The following is a 20256-nucleotide window of genomic DNA, read 5'->3' on the forward strand; positions in this document are numbered from 1 at the left end:
TTTATAATTTTGTATGTTTTGCCCCCGATACCTGATTCTAGAAGTTTAGAAAGAAGGCCTTCATGCCAAATTGAATCAAAGGCCTTCTGGAAATCTACGAAGCATGCAAATATTTTGGTTTTGTTTTGGTTGATGTATTTGTCAATCAGGGTATGTAGGGTGAAGATATGGTCTGATGTTCTAAAATTTGGTAAGACTCCAATTTGACGTTTGCTCAGGACATTGTGCTCTGTAAGGAAGTGAACGAGTCTTGTGTTGATGATGCTGCAGAACATCTTCCACAGATTACTGCTCACAAAGATGCCTCTGTAATTGTTGGGGTCTGATTTGTCTCCACTCTTGAATATGGGCATTATGAGTCCTCTATTCCAGGTGTCAGGGAAATGACCAACACTCAGAACCAAGTTGAACAGTTTCATTATGGCCGATTTGAATTTGGGGTTTATATTTTTAATCATTTCGTTAAGGATGCCATCTGGTCCTCTCGCCTTTTTTGTTGGCAGAGCCTGTATTTTATCCATCAGCTCTTTTTCTGGGATTGGGTAATCTAGCGGATTTTGGTGTTTGCCAATTATGTTTTCTATATGGTTTAATTTTTCATATATATGTGTTTGTTTTATATTCATGTCTAATTTGCTGTAAAGTTGTTCAAAGTGATTTTTCCAGGTGTCTCGTATATTTTATATATAATTTGTTCATGTTTCGTTTTATTCAGGAGGTTCCAGTTGTCCCAGAAACTGTTTGAATATTTGAATCTCTCTCTCTCTCTCTCTCTCTCTCTCTCTCTCTCTCTCTCTCTGTCTTTTAGAGCCGTAGCCCACGTCACTCCCAGTCAACTCAGTCAGGTTTGGCAGACCAGGCATCTAAGCTGTCCTTTGCCTCTGCTGAGTCTCTGGAGACCATGTCCGAGGCCGACATGCCACTGGGCTTCAACCGCATGAACCGTTTCCGTCAGAGCCTCCCCCTCTCCCGCTCGGCAAGCCAGAACAAACTACGCTCTCCAGGTAACACACTCAAAACAAATTACTCTCTCTACATCACTCTCAAAAAAACATATTTTACTAATTAATTTATGGACACATTTACAAGAATAAGTTCAAAGTAAAGTGGGTCATTTTTTATCTTTAAATACTTAATTCTTAATCCCAGTTTAATGTTCATAGGTAACTATAAGGAATCCATTTGTACATGTAGGTCGATTTCCCCGAAAAGTGTAAACACTGTGACTCTGCTCTGTATGAGATTCCTGACCAGCTCAACAGAACAACATTGAGTTTGGAGATGGGCAGTGTTCAGGAACCTTGTTTGAAAACAGTCATTTCTTTCACAGTTTCATTTGCCGACCTTATTGGCACAAAAATGACACACTTCAGATTTAACATCTTTACTAGTGCCAGAGCTGTTGCATTAGTGCCAGCAGTAGCGTGCACACTCAAAACACGAATCTCTTTCTGTCTTCTGAGGAAGACCGAGATATAATGAGTTTATATCCATACAATGTCAAAAAGTCAAAAAGGTCCAAACACAGTTATTTGCACTTAAGTGTAGTTGAGCTTCAAATCCTGATTACATGCAAGAGTTTCTCACCCAAAACCACTTGTATTGCTTCAGAAGACATGGATTAAACCACTTGAGCCTTTATGTCCTTTTTGGAGCTTGGAAGTGTTGGACACCATTGACTTGCATTGTATGGACAAAATCACCTCATATTTTCATCAAGATAACTCCACAGAAGAAAGAAAGTCATACGAGTTGGAGGCGGCAAAAAGGTAAATAAATGATGAGAGAACTATCAATTTTGGATGAACTATTCCCTTAAGCGGATCCTTACTTTCTGGTAAATAAAGTTACAATAACACGTATTCAAATTGCAATCTAGATGAGTAAAAACATGTTACATTAAACTCATTAAATGCTAAATATGAAGGATTAATGAAAGTCACAATAGAGTTAAAAAGTAGTGTGTATCTCAGTTATTAGGATAGGATTTTCAAGTTTGGTTTGCTAAATGTTATAACACGGTGCCTGTTAGCAGAAAGTGCAAAATAAATCTCGGACTAAAAGTTATTCTTTTTGAGCTGTTCCCCAAAGGGAGATTATTGTTCATTCAGCACGAGGCTCAGGATCACCAGCTGCCCTGTGCACATAGATAAACTGACAGAAAATGATAACAAAAAGTATGCAGAAGTAGTTCAGCAGCAGAAACAAGAGACATACTGTCACTGACATCCCCCATTTTCTCTCACTCTTAAAACCTGTCCATCACTTTGTCTCTCACAGGTGTTTAGTATGCTTCACCATTTCCTACTTGATCATTGTTTCTTTTCTGCCTTTCTTCTTTCCACTCTGTCTCTCCTCAGGTGTCCTCTTTCTGCAGTTTGGAGATGAGACCAGGCGTGTTCACATTACTCATGAGCTCAACAGTTTGGAGACCTTGCACGCGCTCATTGTACACATGTTCCCTCAGAAGCTGACAGCGGGAATGTTGAAGTCTCCCAACACAGCAATCTTGATCAAAGACGAAGCAAGAAATGTCTTCTACGAGCTGGACGATGTGAGAGACATACAGGACCGCAGCATCATCAAAATCTACCGTAAAGAGCCCATCTATGCCTCCTACCCTGCAGCACATCTGGCCAATGGAGACCTCAGGGTGAGTGTTTTTTACCTCATTCAGTACCTCAGTTTGTTTTGGAGGTGGTAAATGAAATTGTTATTTCAAAGTATCGCAATATTTTACTTCATGGTACTTTATGGATATATTAATGCCAAAAAGTGACATTTTTAGGTCATATCCACACTAATACATAGTGAAATGAATAGAGAATGCAGTGATTTTGCTACATTGGGGGGGTGGGGGGACAAGAAGTGTGCTCCTGCATATTCTCCATATACGGTCTGATATGCAATTGTCCTCATGGTCCGTCATCAGACAGCGTTTACGAGTAAACCTCCCGTCACATTTAAAGGAATGCAATGTGAAGGTTGCACAAGTAACATTCATTTTTAAAAACACTATCAAAGTGGATAGCAGGCACAACGTGGGCCGCCATCTTGATTGTTTTGGTTTAAATGGATCACATGACATCAAATACGTCTTTCTGAATATCTCCGTTTTCTCTGTCCACACTACAGTACAAATGTATCCACTTCGAAGAGTGTTTTCGAAAAGCTCAGTTTACGCTTGATAAAAACGCTGACTCAGTGTGGACGGAAGGACAAAACGTAGTGAAATTAATGCGTAATAAAGACGTATTAGTGTGGCCATGGACTTAGGTATGCAGTTGAGTAGTATGAAAACATTTCTGAACATACTTCATCTGGAAAAATGGCCACTGTCCCATGACCCGTTTAAACAGTATGTTACAGTAACAACAACTGTGAAAATGTTTTATGAAAACTGAGGATTGGGACATCCTACTCATATGACATACTACTTTTGGCATACTACATATACACTGATCAGCCACAACATTAAAACTTCTGACAAGTGAAGTGAACAACATTTATTATCTCGTTACAATGACACCTGTCAAGGGGTGGGATATATTAGGCAGCAATAGAACAGTAAGTTCTTAAATTTAATGTGTTGGAAGCAGGAAAAGCATAAGGATCTGAGCGACTTTGACAAGGGCCGAATTGTGATGACTAGATGACTGGGTCAGAGCATCTCCAAAATGGCAGGTCACAGAAAACACAGTGCATCGCTGCTTGCTGTGAATGGGGCTGTGTAGCCATAGACTGGTCAGAGTGCCCATGCTGACCCCTGTCCACTGCCAAATGCACCTTCAATGGGCATGTGAGCACCAGAATCATGTGGACAGATGGGTGCGTGTGCATCGTTATCCTGGGAATGAGATGGCAGCAGGATGCTCTGGGCAATTTTCTGCTGAGAAACCTTGGGTCCTGGCATTCGTGTGGATGTTACTTTGGCACGTACCACCTACATAAAGATTGTTGTAGGCAACGGTATTCCCTGATGGCAGTGGCCTCTTTCAGCAAGATAATGCGCCCTGCCACACTGCAAAAATTGTTTAGGAATTTTTTGATGAACTTCACAAAGAGTTTATGGTGTTGACTTGGCCTCCAAATTCCCAAGATATCAATCTGATTGAGCGTCTTTGGGATGTGCTGGACAAACAAGTCTGATCCATGGAGGCCCCACCTCGAAACATACAGGACTTAAAGGATCTGCTGCTAACGCCTTGGTGCCAGATACCACAGGACACCTTCAGAGGTCTTATGGATTCCATGCCTCAACAGGTCAGAGCTGTTTTGGTGGCACAAGGGGGACCTACACGATATTAGGTAGTTGGTTTTAATGTTGTGGCTGATTGGTGTATAGTAGGAAAGTTGGCATTTTCAATCCCTGGGTAATACTTAATTTGTAAGGATGTCCGTACAGACCTTTCGAACATCTAGACTGCATGGGTTGTCATGTAATGACAAACACTGGAAACAAGTTATGCTAAATTCCTTTAACTTATAGTTAATAGTCTATAACTTTTCATTTAAAAGCATGCCCTTCCAGATCATCCATACAGCTATACTACAAAGGTTTTCAGGTAATGATTAAAGTGCTGGAACCACGATTTGCTAATCCGTTGCGTTGTTTTGTTTTTTTAACTAACACTGATGTGCCTATGGGCTTCGCTACTTCTATGACTCTAAAATAAAGTGAAGCAGAAAGTTTTAGACTGGTTCCACAAAGCACTGAATTCCAATGAAGATGAATGAGAAACAAGTGAGTAAAAGATTTTAATAAACTGAACATAAAGAACCACAATGCACTAAGTCTAAATAATTGCAAAATTATCCTATCGTGACCCATATACCAATATAATATTGTACCGACAATGTCTCTGCTGATACCAACCCCTAGCTTGTTTGCCATAAACCACATCTTTACATTGTCCCAGGATGATCTTATGGGTATATGAAGGCACCAAGCCATGATCTATATTAAAACAATGTTATTTAATACAAAATAATAACAAAATGTTAAGTCAAAATAAGAAAAAAGGATAAGGATATCCCAGTTCGTTGAAACATCAGAGACAAGCCATTCTTAAATTCAACTTTACAGTCCTCTTTGAGTGTTAAAAAGGAAGAACCCTTTAAAACTGCTGTTGTTTGGTCCAATGAGCAAAGTCTTTCAGATTTGGATGTTCTTGAAATCGAATGTTTTTGATATATGCAGAATTTTTTTTCCATAACACTTGGGAGTTCTTTTTAACTTTGTAAACATGTGTTAACAAAGGAGCTTGATGTGGTTTGACTTGAAATCAAATAGTCTTGCTTCACTCTGTTGATCAAATGTGCGTTGATCAAATGTGCTCTTGTGTGAGATGTCTTTCCCATTCATAGTTTGGAATGTCAAACCAACTCCATCAGTAAATACTAGATATAAGTCAGTTGATGTATGCAAATTATTCTGTTTATTGTCTGTTTGGATGTCGTGTATGTGTGCACCTTGATGTCTGTGTGTTGTATTTTTGCTGTTTCTTTCAGTTCCCTATTGTAAAATGAATCTAGATTTTTACATTGTTTGAAGAAAATGTGAATGGTGCTTACCCTCATTGTTAATTTTGTCACGAAAACACTGACGAAAACATTCATTGACAAAGGGTTTGTGGATTTTGACAAAGATAAAAATGCTGCAAGATATTAACAGTGCAAGAAATAAACAGAAGAAGAAACATCTACAGGATATGTATATACAGTAGAAAAAGATATTATATATGGATTCATCTAATCAAATAATTAATTTTTTGGGGGATTTTCATGCTTGATCTGTGTAAGTTGAATGACCTGAATACCAGCAAAACAACTGCTTCAAAATGGGGTAAATACCAGTACCTCATTCAAACCCATCCTATTACATGAGATTAATCACTATATCCACAACATATATGTAATATAACAATTTAGATTTAGAACAATCTGCAGAGTAATGTGAATGAACAGGTGAACTTAAATTTAGTGACTCGCTTCGTCCTCCGCCACCTGGATTGAGGCAAGTCACTATGCCACCACAAGGACTTACGGCGCATTGGGAATTGGGTTTTCCAAATTGGGGAGAGAAGGGGAGGAAAAAAATCAGAATACAGTAGTCTAGCTTTTAAAAAGTAGCTAATACTTTATTATTTTTAGAGCTAAGTTATTTCACTGCAAGAAACTTATGTATATTTATATGTTTGATATAGGCCTACATGTTTAAACTGAATTTTTTATATATACTTTTGTTTTTAAAACAAAAATAAAAAAATAAAATTTTTGAACAACCTAGATCATACCAACAACCCAACAATCAAGAACATTCTTACTCTGACCCCCAGAGGATGTCTGCCACAAGTCTTCTAAAGCCTTTAATTACATACACAAAATGTGGTCGAATACATGAAATATGCTCAAGCCAATCTCTCCATAGCAATGCAAACAAATGAAAGTTTAATCTTAAAGTAAAGGTGAGCATTTCCATCACAAAAATCCATCCAGTCTTAAAGAGTAGGCAATGCTGACTACAGCCATTTTCCAGTAATCGTTTTCTTGCTTGCTGTAGTTAAAATTCTAAACAGGAATTTGTTTGGAAAATCCATGGGAATCAGACCCAAATACATCACCTGAAAACTGAATGGAATTTAAACCTTAAAAATAGTTTCTAGACATTTGTATCTCATTCCAGTATAGCTTAAGAGAAGAACAGCCCCAGAAAATGTGAAAATGATTTGCATTGTCACCCCCACACCTACGCTAGCGATTTGATCTTTGTGTTTGTTGCTCGTTCTGATCAGGCATGAAAAAGAATCTAGCCACACCCTTCCATGCAAACTCTCTCCACAACAAGGAATTTGTTGTTTTCCACTGAGACTCACGTATGCCTTCCCGCTCCCATCTTTCTTTTATATATACGAGTCTATCAATTTAGCTTGTTGTAACACATTATAAAGCATTGAATTAACATTTTTACAGGCATCTGAATTGTAGGCTAGAATAAATACTTTTAAAAACAGCATCTTGTTTCCCTGAAAGATCTCCTATAGCATGCTCCCAATAATGGGAATTGGAAATACCTAAAAAAAAGTCCTGTTTTTCTACTCCATGCTTGTCTTTAAGCATCTGAAAACTCTGAAGTTAATCCTTGGTCAAAAATGTGCAATAGCCTTGGATATTATAATACATTATAATTACAATAAGCCTTTATTCACCCAACTCTTTAATCTGCTATCTGTTTTGTTAGGAACAAATTCAGAGTCATAGGGACACCACCTCAGCAATATCTTGGAGTCTTTCAAATTACATAGTTTCACTACCTTTATCCAAATTTTTAGGGATACCTTCACACATGGATTACCCATAGTCAATAATTTGCTTATCAGTCCCATATCACCCAGCACAGCCTGAATCGGGACATTTTGAGATTAGACACTTTCTATTTCTTTCCATCTGGATCTATATACCGGGTTACTTAAACACACCAGAAGTTTTATCTGGGCAGCATAATAATAAGTCATCCTCCCTTTTCCCTTCGATAACTGAAGAGTTTTAAATCTAATTCAAGGTTTTCTCCCTTGCCAGATACATTTAGAAGATATATTTGTCCCATTCTAAGAACTGCTGCGTTGGTTTATCCACTCATTATCCTGAGTTTGCCTCTGCCTGACAAAACCAGTCTGATCTAGATGAATAAGCTCCAGCACAGTTTTATCTAACCTTCTTGCCAGAATAGATGTAAATAGTTTGTAGTCTATGTTTAGGACACTAATGGGTCTAAAATTCCCACAGTCAGTTTTATGTCTACCTTCCTACGAAATAACCAAAATAATTATTTCCCTCCACGAGAGACGGGGTCCCCGCTTTTTAATATCCAATTAAAGGTGGCCAGTAACATTGGGGACAGTGATTCTCTAAGGGATTTAAAACCATCTGGGCACAGTGACTCGTTTGCATTCATCCTTGTGATAGTAAAATTCTGTTTTATAAAGTTATTTCCGATGTTAGTCTCTCATTGTGTTCTGCAGAGACTATTGGTAAATTGGTAAATAGTCCTGCAAATCTTCATCTATCTGCTTCTGGGAGTACAGTTTCTTATAAAAGACCCCCCAAAAAAATTATATTTCATCTGAACCGTATTGCATAGTTTTAGTAATAGGATTACAAATTTTGTAAATAGCATTGTCCCCTTGTTGTTTTCGTAACCTATATGCTAAAAGTTTAATTGATTTGCCTTCTATTTAGTATTTCTGTTAAACACAAACTTTTTCTGTTCTTTTTGCATGTATGGGTCATCATTTTCACCCTGTTTCTTTTTAATATCTTGCAGGGCTCCAGACTGCGACTAAAATGGTCGCAAATGCGACCAAAAATAATTTATTGCGACAATCATTTAAAATCTAGTCGCCATTAGCAAGAGTCAGGTTGTGTGCATTCATATGCATTTTCGTCAGATATCATGCAAGTTATTGAATACATTTTTTGAGCGTGCACTACTGTGTTTCACACCACTTTTCACCCTCTCTGTTGTGATGAACTCGCTGCAACAACATTGTGTGAGTGAGTCGTGAACAACTGGGTCTTTTTCATGAGTCACCCGAAACGAACTGAGGGTTTGAACTCAGGAGCTTTGGTTTGCAGTTTCAATCATTCACTTTCTCAGCGAATCAGCCATCAGTGAGTTCACAACTGGGAATGCAGACATTTCAAAATAGAAATCCCATGTGTATTTCGGGCTTCTTTATTATAATTGAGAAAGCCCATATTATATACCACTTTTTTTTGCTTCTGGTAATTATTGATTGGGATTGGAGTAGCACAATAAACTGCATCTGGAATTTCTTTCAATTTGCACTCTTGTTGTCTCTGTGTCAGGTCCATCGGTAGCAGTAAAGAAGGAGTAGGGCAATATTTTAAAACAATTTAAAATATAATTAAATTAGATATATGAGATCCAGCTTTTGACACTTTGGACAATTGGGGGACTTGTACACAACTATTACACAGGGTGCAAACATTCATTGATGCTCAAGAAGACAACACACTACGATATGCATACTATACTTTATGTAATTATCTGTAATGTAGATTCTGAAGGGCAGTACTAAATAAAAATATATATTTTAACTCTTACCTTTGTATAATTATGAAAGGGGTGTGAACATTTATGAGACAAACAGGAAATCCAAACTACACTGTAAAGAATATTTTCATTATGTTCCATCTTTGATTCCATCCATTTAATTATCACTAATGTTTCAACTAAAACTTTTTTCCATCAGTAATTAAATTCAAAGTGGTTGAAAAAAGGCAATGAACTTCTAACTGCAGGTTGTAATATTGACACCACTATGCCTTAACTAGCACCACTAAAAATAAATAGCTAAATAAAAATTAAGCAATAAAAACACTTTTCTTGGGGCAGTGCTTAATTTGTAAATTAAGAATTGCCAGGTCAAATACAAAGATTAAGAGGTGTGGAGACCAATGCTGACATACGACCTCAGCTTTTCCAGATCACACATTGACGTCTCTAAACAATGGCCCATGGACCACGTAGGGATGCCGTGGTGTTTTTGGCAGTTAGATTATATCTAGAAAAAAAAGGGTTAACCGTTTTTGCATTATTTCAACAAAACAAAAGGCAAACAATTCATTTCATATAACAATTGAACGTGTTAGCAGACACTTTTCTAAAGAAAATATGGACTCATGTGGATATACGCAGCCATACAGTAGGAAAACTGATAAATACACTAAATATAAATAGGAGGTATGCAATTATTAATAAAAGCATTCTGCATCCAATTCATGCTTGAAATTACAAAAAGTTGCATCTCTCAATTCATCACTTTTATTGCACTGTTGAAAAAAAAAATATTATACTGTTGTTAGATGACTTGTGAAACATCCTGTCCCATTGCTGTGTTTCTTTATATGATTTATGTACTCTGACTTCTTTACATCTGCTGTCTTCAGTAACCCTTGGTCATTCAAATGCTCCCAAATAGATGATTAAAGTCCCTTTTTTGGTGGATACGAGTCTGGTAGATCAAATTCATCTGTTATATTTTGGAGTTTGTGTGTTTAAACCCCAGTTTCATGTGAATTGAAATTTCCTCTAAATTAGCATTATTAGCAGCATTGTTCAGGGGTGCGGTTTTATTTTTTGTAAACTCTTTTGTTCAGGAATACTATCAGCTTTATTTGTGGTTTCAGATAATGAATATAAGGTTGATTGTCTTTTCGAAATTTTCACTGCCTACATTTGTAAGTAAATATTGCCAGTTAGACAGGCTCGCTCTCCGCTTTCCTGTGCTCAATGCATTTTTGGCATTATTTTGCACTATTAAAGAAAGCCGGCACATCTGCACGCTCTCGTGCTCTCTCTCAATCTCTCTCTCTCTGTCTCTCTCTCTCTCTCTCTCTCTCTCTCTCTCAAACGTACACACAGACAGAGACTGTTGTAATTTGACAATGCTCTGGTTAATGCCGGATCGTCTAAAACAACTACCGGAATGCAAATATCCCAAATCTTACATTTTCTGGAACAATGAAAAAAACGAAATACCTGAAAACAAGGGGCCCATGACTCAGAACAATATACATACTGTTGCCTTTTCGCTGTTTTGTTTGTGTATTTATGTGTGGGTGAAGGTTTGTGTAATTGTGTAGTGTTTATATGTCTGTCTGAACGCACAAAGACCATTTTTATGTCATCAACAGAATGTCGTAGAGAACACGTCAACTGCTCCCTGAAGTATGTACTTGCTTTTTTTTTTTTCTGTGTATGCAGGCTACCAAACTATATCCCCTGTAATGCCCCAGTAAGTTTGACTACTTTCAGGCAATGTAAGGGGAACAAATGAAAGCAGAGATGGGAAGAAATGGGAAAAAATTTAAAGAATGAATGAATGAGTGGTTTTAGATTAAATAAAGGGTTGGCATAAATGCAAGTCAATGGAAATGTAAAAGTTATGAAATAATATTTAGGAAGTACTGTATGAAAGGAGAGGTGAAAAGAGAACAAAAGATATTTATGAATAAAAAAGAAGATATTAAATGTGTGTGAGTTCCCTGGTGTTTCTGAATGGAGAATTTAAGCACTCTTCCTCTACTCATTGTAACTGAGTAAAGTTTATGTGCTCATAAGTGGTCGTAGAATCTGAATATGAGTGTCATGTAATCCAATGTTATGCCAGTAGCTTTAGTTAGGCTGGGTGAAAGCAGTGAACAGGTTGAATGGAGCTCCCCGGAGTTGAATTACAGACCTATGAAAAGAACGAGTGAGCAAGAAGGAGAGAATAAGGACAATGAGTCCAAGGGCTCCCGTCCCGGTTTCTCGCTAAACCTCAGAAGATCTCTCTCGCTTTTGCTGTCATTGAGGTTTATTTGCCAGCTCCACATTTTCACATATTTTGTACATATTCACTTTTCCAGTTAACTGTGTCCTAACCCTTTCTACTTTATTTGACAAGATAAATGTAACTGAATCTCTTCTATGTCATATTTTCAATCTTGTTCCTCTCTTAGGACTTGGACAGAGATTATTCAAATTAACTTATTCAGAGGCCAAAGATTTGGGAATGATAGCCGCATTTAACAACCAAATTTAATCACTCTGTGTATACAGAGAATACAGGATTCACTCTTAAAATTGTAATAAGTGACTTAGTGATAACCTTAGCAGTGATTCTGTCTAAAGAATATCTACAAGAAAAATTCATGGAAACTTGCACTGCAAAAAAAACATTTGCTTTGATTTTTTGTGTTGTTTTACAGTAACCAAAAATGTAAGACATTTTTAAGAAAAGAAAAAGTTTTTTCTTTGATTGAATTTATTTTTTCTTGTTTTAAACCCAAACCTACCAACATTTTTCAGATTTATCTAAAAAAAAATATATATATAAAAAATATAAAATAAATTATATATATATATATATATATATATATATATATATATAATTGGCATGGCATTCCAACTCCTTTGCCTGCTCAGCCTTTAATAATATCACTCTAAGACTGCTTTGTGATACTTTTTATGAGAGTCAACTCAGACATGGACTGTCTGCATGTATAGAAATACTAGGCCATATGTGGACAGTACACGTAGACTATGCGTATGACAAATTTGCATCACACATACTGTGCCTGAGAAGTAGCGGCACTCAGAAAACTGAGTATACTTTGGCCTTTAGAAAATAACTTTTTTGAAGAATGGTATAGAACAATGTGTTCATAAAATGATAAGCAATTTTCTGTCATTTTTATTTTAGAGAGAGATGGTTTACTCATCGCGGGACTCATCACCTACCCGCCGTCTCAACACCCTCCCTTCATCCACTACCTCACCCTCCTCCGGTTCCCCATCACGATCCCGTCTATCCTATAGTGGGGGTCGCCCCCCATCTTTCGCTGGTCAGGGTCACCCCCACCCCCAGGGCCCTCAGCATCAGTCCCACCACCTGTCTCCCTCTCATGGACAAGCTCAAGGCCTAACGCCTTCTTCCTCCGCCATCCTGGAGCGTCGTGATGTCAAACCCGATGAGGAGATGTCTGGTAAGAATATGGTTCTTATGAAGAATGAGGGCCTGTATGCTGACCCCTACAGCCTAATGCATGAGGGACGGCTTAGCATTGCCTCTACTCAATCACTGGCCACCATTGCCGACCCCTTTGGTTTCCCGGTGTCAGGAGGGCTGTACCGCAGGGGTTCAATGCGGTCTCTTAGTACTTACTCAGCTGCAGCGCTACAAGGAGACCTGGAGGACTCCCTGTATAAACCTGGGGGTTCTCTGTACTCTGATACCTACGGCCCCAGCTCCACTCTTGGCATGGGCTTTCGACTGCCACCCTCCTCCCCACAGAAAATTTCAGACGTGCAGTTACGTGACAGAGATTCGTTCACCAGTTCGCCAAGCCGAGGGTCGCCCGTGAGACAGACCTTCCGCAAGGACTCCACCTCCTCATCTGTGTTTATGGACAGTCCAAAGTCCAGACCCAGCTCTAGTTCAGAACCAATAGGAGATGGGATTAAGGGACCCGGGTTTGTGTCGCCATTGTCTGGAAATGAGACAGACACACGGTGAGCACTGGCAAAAGTGTGTATGTGCATGTCAAGTCCTGCTGAAAAGACCAGCATAGCTGGTCACCAATATATGTTGTTTTTGGGATGCTGGTCCTTAGCATTCGATGCTGGTGTGCTGTGTCCTCAACAGATTTCTTAACTAGTTTGACCAGCAAATCAACCAGCTTTACCAGAAAGACCATGCTGATCAACCAGTTTCACCAGCTAAGATTTGCTGGTTAACACTCTTGACTGATCTGCACCAAACCAGCACTAACCAGCATAAGCTAGGATGGACCTGCATGAAATTACATGCTGGTCCAAGCTGGTCTTTTAAGCAGACTACTGGGATTGTAATCACTTGCTGTTGTACAGGAACGTGTTTGTACATGCATGAGCACATTTAGGACATTTTAACAAACACTATAAGTGTATACTTGTGTTTATCTATGTGTAAATAATATTCATTGTCTGTGTCTCTTATTAGCAGGGATCGTATGGAGGCAATGGAGAAGCAGATAGCCAGTCTGACTGGACTGGTTCAGAGCGTCCTAACTCGAGCACCAGACAGCGATAGCACGTAAGGCCTCGTTACATTCACAAACCCATCTACAACCCATTCACATTGAACCAATTCACAAAAATTAGCCCACTCATATGGACCATCAACCCTGACCTGGTACTTACAGTATAATCTTCTGATATCCAGTCACTGTAACCCCCTTCACGTAAAGTATTCAGTCATTTTACACATAAAACCAATATGTAACCTGTTTACCCAATGCATTCAATCATTTCACTCATCACAATGTTGTTCGCTTGGTACCATTTTGCTGGCATGCGATAATATCCTGTGTTTTATCATGTTCTGTGCATATCATGTTTGCCCTACATCCATTAGCTGTATAATTACGTGTTTCATATGCTTGCTTGATGTAAGCTTGGTATGAAAAAATGTCTTCACTTGCTAAATGTAAAGTGCTTGTATTGTAATTGTATATGCTTGTGGTTATACCTGAGTCTGTTTCTTCCACTTTGTACTGGTGCTTTTAATGTTGCTGGGCATTTACAGTCATTCATAATCGATGTGATAAGATATTTACATCAAGAATATAAAAATAATTTTGATTTTCACCACTAAAAGGACTGTTGAGTAAAGAGAGTGTTGATCAAAGATAGTGTTAAGAAACTAAAGCATTGAACAAAGAGATTGTTGAATAAGAGAGTGTTAAGATGGCCTTGATAAACCAAATGTTGGCATAAAGAGACTATTAAGGAAACAAAGTGTTGAGTAAAGGCCTATTCATACCAATTACAAGATAAAATGACACAAATTACAGATATCATAGAGACCTTATACAGTGTGAAATGTTATAGTGATGTATTCTTTCATTTTAAAATCTTGTTGAAAATTGTACAGGACTTGGTGTGAATTAAAGAGACTTGTAAAATAAGTAAGAGTTAAGTAAAAAGAGTTGGTATTACACCGGCTTACTCTTAGTTATTTTCTGAGCCAGGGACTTGTGGTGGAGTAATGTGTTGGGAGTTTTGTGGAATGTAAAATTAGCATAACACACTGTAGTATGTATAATTCTGTAGTGCACTGCTAGGCAAATTTAGTGATTTGTAAGTGTAGTGTTAGGTTGTACAGGACAGTTTTAATTCCGATGGGGAACAAGGCGAGGTGCCAAGCATGGGAGCTAACTTAGCTAAGTTTTAATTAATAGTTAAGCACCATTGTTATGTAGGAAACATTTAGGTTACTATTGTAACCTTCGTTCCCTGATGGAGGGAACGAGACGTTGTGTCGAAGAAGCAACACTAGGGGTCTCTCTTGAGAGCCTCACGCATCTCTGAACTTGAGAAAAGGCCAATGAGAAATTGGCAGACAGAATTTGCATATCCCGCCCCCGGACATACGAGTATAAAGGGAGAGAAATATGCATCTGTCTATTCAGGTTTTTGCCCTGAGGAGCCGAGAATGAGGTTCAGCCATAACAGTGGCTCGGTTCAGCATCGTGGTGTCGAAGAAGTGACACTAGGCGTCCATATTTAATCATGCCATGCGCTGAACCGTGTACGTGCACTGCTGACGCAGGCGCGGGCAGGCAGTTGCATTCAATAATTGACAGGCTGCGTCAGACTGGACGTACCCTTCCCTAACACCCCATAATATTATCATAAACCTTTTAGGTTCCCGGAACCTCAAAGGGGGGAACAAGGCGACGTGCCAAGCATGGGAGCAGGCTGCACCAGCCACACCTTTTCTCTTTCTATGTTACACGCATAGAGTCTACAGAAGTACGCAGAGCACGTACTGGACACAGCAACAAAAAGGCTGGGTCTGCCTGCTCCCAGGGCAGCGCTTGCAGGTTCACTACTTGGTCCCTGAAGGGGGTCATAGGAACCTTGGACATGTAGCCCAGTCGCGGTCTTAGGACGATAGTGTCTGCCGGACTGAACTCCAGGCAGGTGTCGCTGACAGAGAACGCTTGCAGGTCCCCAACCCTCTTGATGGAAGCGAGCGCGATCAGGACGGCCATCTTCAAGGAGAGGGCCTTGAGCTTGACTGATTCTGGCGGAGCACCCGTGCAAGAAGGCTCACTGGGGGAAATGCATATTTGCGCAGCCCCCGGGGCTCAGGACAGATGCCAGCGCATCTGTCCTGAGGGTAGCCTCTGTTAGGGAGTACTAGAGCGGGCAGGATGTCCGCTGGGAAGCAAACAGGTCTACCTGTGCTTTGCCGAACCATCCCAAACCAGCTGGACCATCTTGGGGTGGAGCCTCCACTCTCCGCTGAGTGTACCTTGTCACGACAGCGTGTCCGCTGCCGTGTTGAGGTTGCCCGGGAGTCACTGTTGCCCGTGAGTCACTGCTGGCTCCAAAGGAGGAGATGGCGAGCGAGATGTGACATATGACGGGAGCGCTACCGTTACACTACCGTCGTGGTGCTGTCTGAGCGGATAAAGATGTGCTTGCCCTGAACTAGCTGGAGAAACCTCTGTAGGGCAAGAAATACAGTCAGAAACTCTAGGCAATTGATGTGCCAACACAGCCCGTTGCACACGGCACCCCAACCCTGTTTGGTGGCGTTTGTGGTGATCAGAACTTGTCGGGACACCTGCTGAAAGGGGACTCCTGTCCGCAGAAAACAGAGATCTGTCCAGGGGTTGAAAGTCTGGGGGCAGGCGGGGACGATGAACACACTGTGTGTGCCGCGGTGCCATGCCCATCTCGGGACGCTGCGCGTTTTCTGGAAGCCGCAGGAGGATGCCCTCGGCGAGCAGACGGAGCACGGCCCTCGCTAGTGGTGCGGCGGGGCATGATGTGATGAATGGCCTCCGTCTGTAGTGGTGTTCCTCTTTAGGAAGGAAAGCAGCGACCGCAACGTTGCCATGGTAAGGTTCTCGCAGTGAGAACACGAACCATCCACAAATGCTGCCTCGGTGTGATCGCTGCCCAAACAGAGTCAGGAGCGGAGAGAACTCAACCGCATCCAGGAACTACACAGGGGCGGAAGGGCATCTTTATAAAGACAGGTCCTGAAAAGAACATTCAATGCCGCTGTGTATTGCTCTTTTAGAGAAAATAAACTCTTTTAGGAAAATATTCTCTTTTAACAGCACTGTCGAAGCACCCAGGGGGGCAAAGCTGCACTGTTGTGCAGAGAAGAAGAAAGCCACTGACATGCGGCCTAGACCCAACAGCATAAGCTCTTGTAGAGATGAGTGAACAGCCAGTGAATACAGCTCGCTGATCACACAACCGCTCGGCTCCGAAGGAAAAATCTGAATGGACAGATGCATATTTCCCTCCCTTCATACCAGTATGTCCGGGGGTGGGACTTGCAGTTTCAGTCTGCCAACTTCTCATTGGCCTTTTCTCAAGTTCAGAGATGCGCAAGGCTCTCAAGAGAGACCCCTAGTGTCACTTCTTCGAAACAATGTCGAAGTGAGCAACAGACGGCTAACAAAACATACACCGATGAGCCAAAACATTATGACCACATGCCTAATATGCTGTTGGTCCTCTACATATTACCAAAACAGCGCAGATGTAGGCATGGATTTTACAAGACCCCTGAAGATGTCCTGTGTTATCTGCCACCAATATATTAGCAGCAGATCCTTCAAGTCCAGTAAGTTGTGAGGTGGAGCCACCATGGATCAGACTTGTTGGTCCAGCACATCCCACAGATGCTCAATCAGATTGAGGTATGGGGAATTTGAATGCCAGGGCAACACCTTGAACTCCTCATCATGTTCCTCAAACCATTCCTTAACAATGTGTGCAGTGTGGCAGGGCGCATTATCCTGCTGAAAGAGGCCACTGCCATCAGGGAATACCGTTGGCATTAAGGGGTGTACCTGGTCTGCAACAATGTTTAGGTAGGTGGCATGTGTCAAATTGACGTCCACATGAATGGCAGGACACAGAGATTCCCAGTAGAACATTGCCCAGAACATCACACTCCCTCCACCGGCTTATCGTTTTCCCACAAGTGCATCCTGTTGCCGTCACTTCCCCAGGTAAATGGTGCACATGTACACAGCCATCAACATGATATAAACGAAAACAGGACTCATCGGACCAGGTGACCTTATTCCACTGCTCCAAGTTCCAGTTCCGACGCTCGCCCATTGTAGGTGCATTTGAGAGTGGACAGGGGTCATTATGGGAACTCAGAGTGATCTGCGGCTATGCAGCAGGGTGCGATGCACTGTGTTGTGACACATTCCTCCCGTAACCATCATTAACATTTTCTGGGACCTAAAATAAGTTTGGTAATGGAGAAAGGGACAATTGTGCTCTGAAAGTACATTTACATTAACATTTGTGCATTTGGTAGACACTTTTATCAAAAGCAACTTACAGTGCATTAAATGTATATACATTTGTATCAGTTTGTGTGTTCCCTGGGAATTGAACCCATGATCTTAGCATTGCTAGCACCATGCTCTACCAGTTTAGCTACAAGAAAGTGTAGTGTAGTCTAAGCAGTGTAGTGCAAGATAGTGAAGACCATTGTTTGCATAGTCAAGTGTGAGTGTAGTGTTAGGTGCTGTAGTGTAGTATAGTATTAGTTTAGTGTTAGGTACAGTAGTACAGTGGTAGTATCATGGCTGTATGATCCTCAGATGCGGCCTGCTGCGTCTCTGCATGATGGCGGGCTGCCCTCCGGACCAGGGGGTGGAGTTTTCACGGCCCTTCCCTTTCTCTTCCAGTGAGAAGACCGAATCCACCAGCGACGGCTCCGCAACAGGAAGTGAGTGAAAATACATTCTTTGGATTTGTCCATAGCTGTCGTGCAGGCAGGCTATACAACTTCTAATATTGTGTCTAATATTGTCTAATACTGAATTCTTAGACCTATGTGCTTAGTAAATGAGTAGTCTCAGAGACAGTATATGGGGAAAAGATGGGCCACTTGTAGAAAAAAATGGGAAAAGTCGTAACGCTCAATAGTGCACTTTGAAAGAAGCACCCTTCTTTGTGTTCACTCTTTTGTTACTTTCAGAATACCCTTTTTTTTCATGGATAGTCTGGAGTACTTAAACTTTTCTCTTTCTCTTGTTTTCCCCAGTGTCCTTTCTTTCTTTTCACATCCCTCTCAAATCAGTAATGGGCATCCTCAGAGAATGCCTTTTGAGTGGCTAGCCCGGAGTTTTGATTTGCTTGATTTGTCTTTGAAGGCTCTCCACATATGAGAGAGTTGAGTATAAGTCCATGGTTTTCAAACTGGGGGGCTCGTCAGGGGAGGCACGGAGAATGATGATAATATCATACAATACAAATACAATAAAATGAATTGTGAACATAAATTAAAATTAATAGCTTAATAGAACATAGTCCAGCCTAACACACCATAGCTCTATGGCATTATAATTCTGTTAAATGTTGAGATCCCATACATGACATGCAAGAGCGTATCCATGTACTGGTTGTGCGAATGCAGATTTCTCCACTCGCACAAAACCGGATGTGCGCTCTGAAAAATACACTGATCTCTTATGAAATCTCCCTGATTTCGCAGTGCACGCTCAAAACATATCCTGTGCTTTCGCTAATTTATTGTATTGCCATTTAGCTCTGCCTCTGTTCATTTATACAAATTGTAGGCCTCTGTTGGTGTGGTATATCAAGAGAGAAACAATACTGGAGTTTAAATTAATATTCGAATGCTTACTGATGATTTAAGAGATGTGAGCAAATTAAATGACATATAAACCATCAACTAAGAACATCTGTTGCGACTCATGTCTTATGACTGGCACCTCAGTGGAAAACTTAGCTGAACAAGTATATCTAGGATACATATAGGATTTTTTTCAGAACTCATCGTTGATAGCACACATACATCACCCAGATGTCTATTTGAAGCGTGTGTTGACATCTGGAATACATATGTTTTACGCTGTTTGCTCAACTGCAATACCTCTATAAGACTTATGTCAAGAGTATATTCAATGAGATATTCAGCAGATGTCTTTGAGACGTTTATGTTCAAATATAATCATTTTAAGATGTTTAGCAGATGTTAATTAGATTGTGAAGCTTTCCAGATGAAAAGATCTAAAACAGACATCTCAGAGATATTTTTGTGCTATCTGGGATGTGGTGGCACATATGTATCGGGTTGAAATGTCTTCATGTGTTTGTGACAAGTGCAGTTTCACATAGAGACCTTGACTGGCTCATGTGATGCAAGTTAATCGGTAACTCTTTACAATAAGATTCTGTTACTTAACATTAGTTATTGCATTAAGTATCATGAACTAACAATGAACTATATATTTTTACAGCTTTTATTAATCTTTGTGAATTTTAGTTAATAAAAATACATTTGTTTATTGTTAGTTCATAGTGCATAAACCAATGTTAGTATACTACTTTTGATTTAAAAAATGTATTACTATATGTCGAAATTATATTAATCAAGTTATTTCGTGTTAACTGATGTTAATGAATACAAACTTATTGTAAAGTGTTACCAGTTAATCACAAATGTAGAAGACTTAAAAACAGTTTGTCATTAGGACAAACATGTATTTTTAACAAGAATAATTATTAAAATTATCAATTATTGAGCATCAACAGGGGGCGCAACCAAACGTGTGCATTAATGTCGGAACTATCTGTTTTGTCTGACTAATGGCAGATTGGGGGAGTGTTCTGGAACCTGTTTGAAAAAAGTT

General features: G+C 40.0%; 1 protein-coding gene across 3 annotated transcripts in view; it reads left to right on the forward strand.

Annotated features, from left to right (window-relative positions):
• Nucleotides 1–20256, forward strand: part of LOC127653334 (SRC kinase signaling inhibitor 1-like) — a 191864-nt gene that overhangs the window by 127212 nt on the left and 44396 nt on the right. For all 3 annotated transcript variants that reach the window (XR_007971792.1, XM_052139985.1, XM_052139986.1), the window contains exons 5-9: nucleotides 809–1004; nucleotides 2361–2653; nucleotides 12270–13078; nucleotides 13548–13640; nucleotides 18199–18326. Coding sequence is in view for 2 of the 3 variants with exons in the window: in XM_052139985.1 (XP_051995945.1) it covers nucleotides 809–1004; nucleotides 2361–2653; nucleotides 12270–13078; nucleotides 13548–13640; nucleotides 18199–18326 (1519 nt within the window). In the remaining variant the exon portion in view is untranslated. The remainder of the gene's footprint in view (nucleotides 1–808; nucleotides 1005–2360; nucleotides 2654–12269; nucleotides 13079–13547; nucleotides 13641–18198; nucleotides 18327–20256) is intronic.

This window comes from Xyrauchen texanus, chromosome 12, assembly GCF_025860055.1.
Source record: "Xyrauchen texanus isolate HMW12.3.18 chromosome 12, RBS_HiC_50CHRs, whole genome shotgun sequence".
In the NCBI taxonomy this organism is placed as follows: Eukaryota; Metazoa; Chordata; class Actinopteri; order Cypriniformes; family Catostomidae; genus Xyrauchen; species Xyrauchen texanus.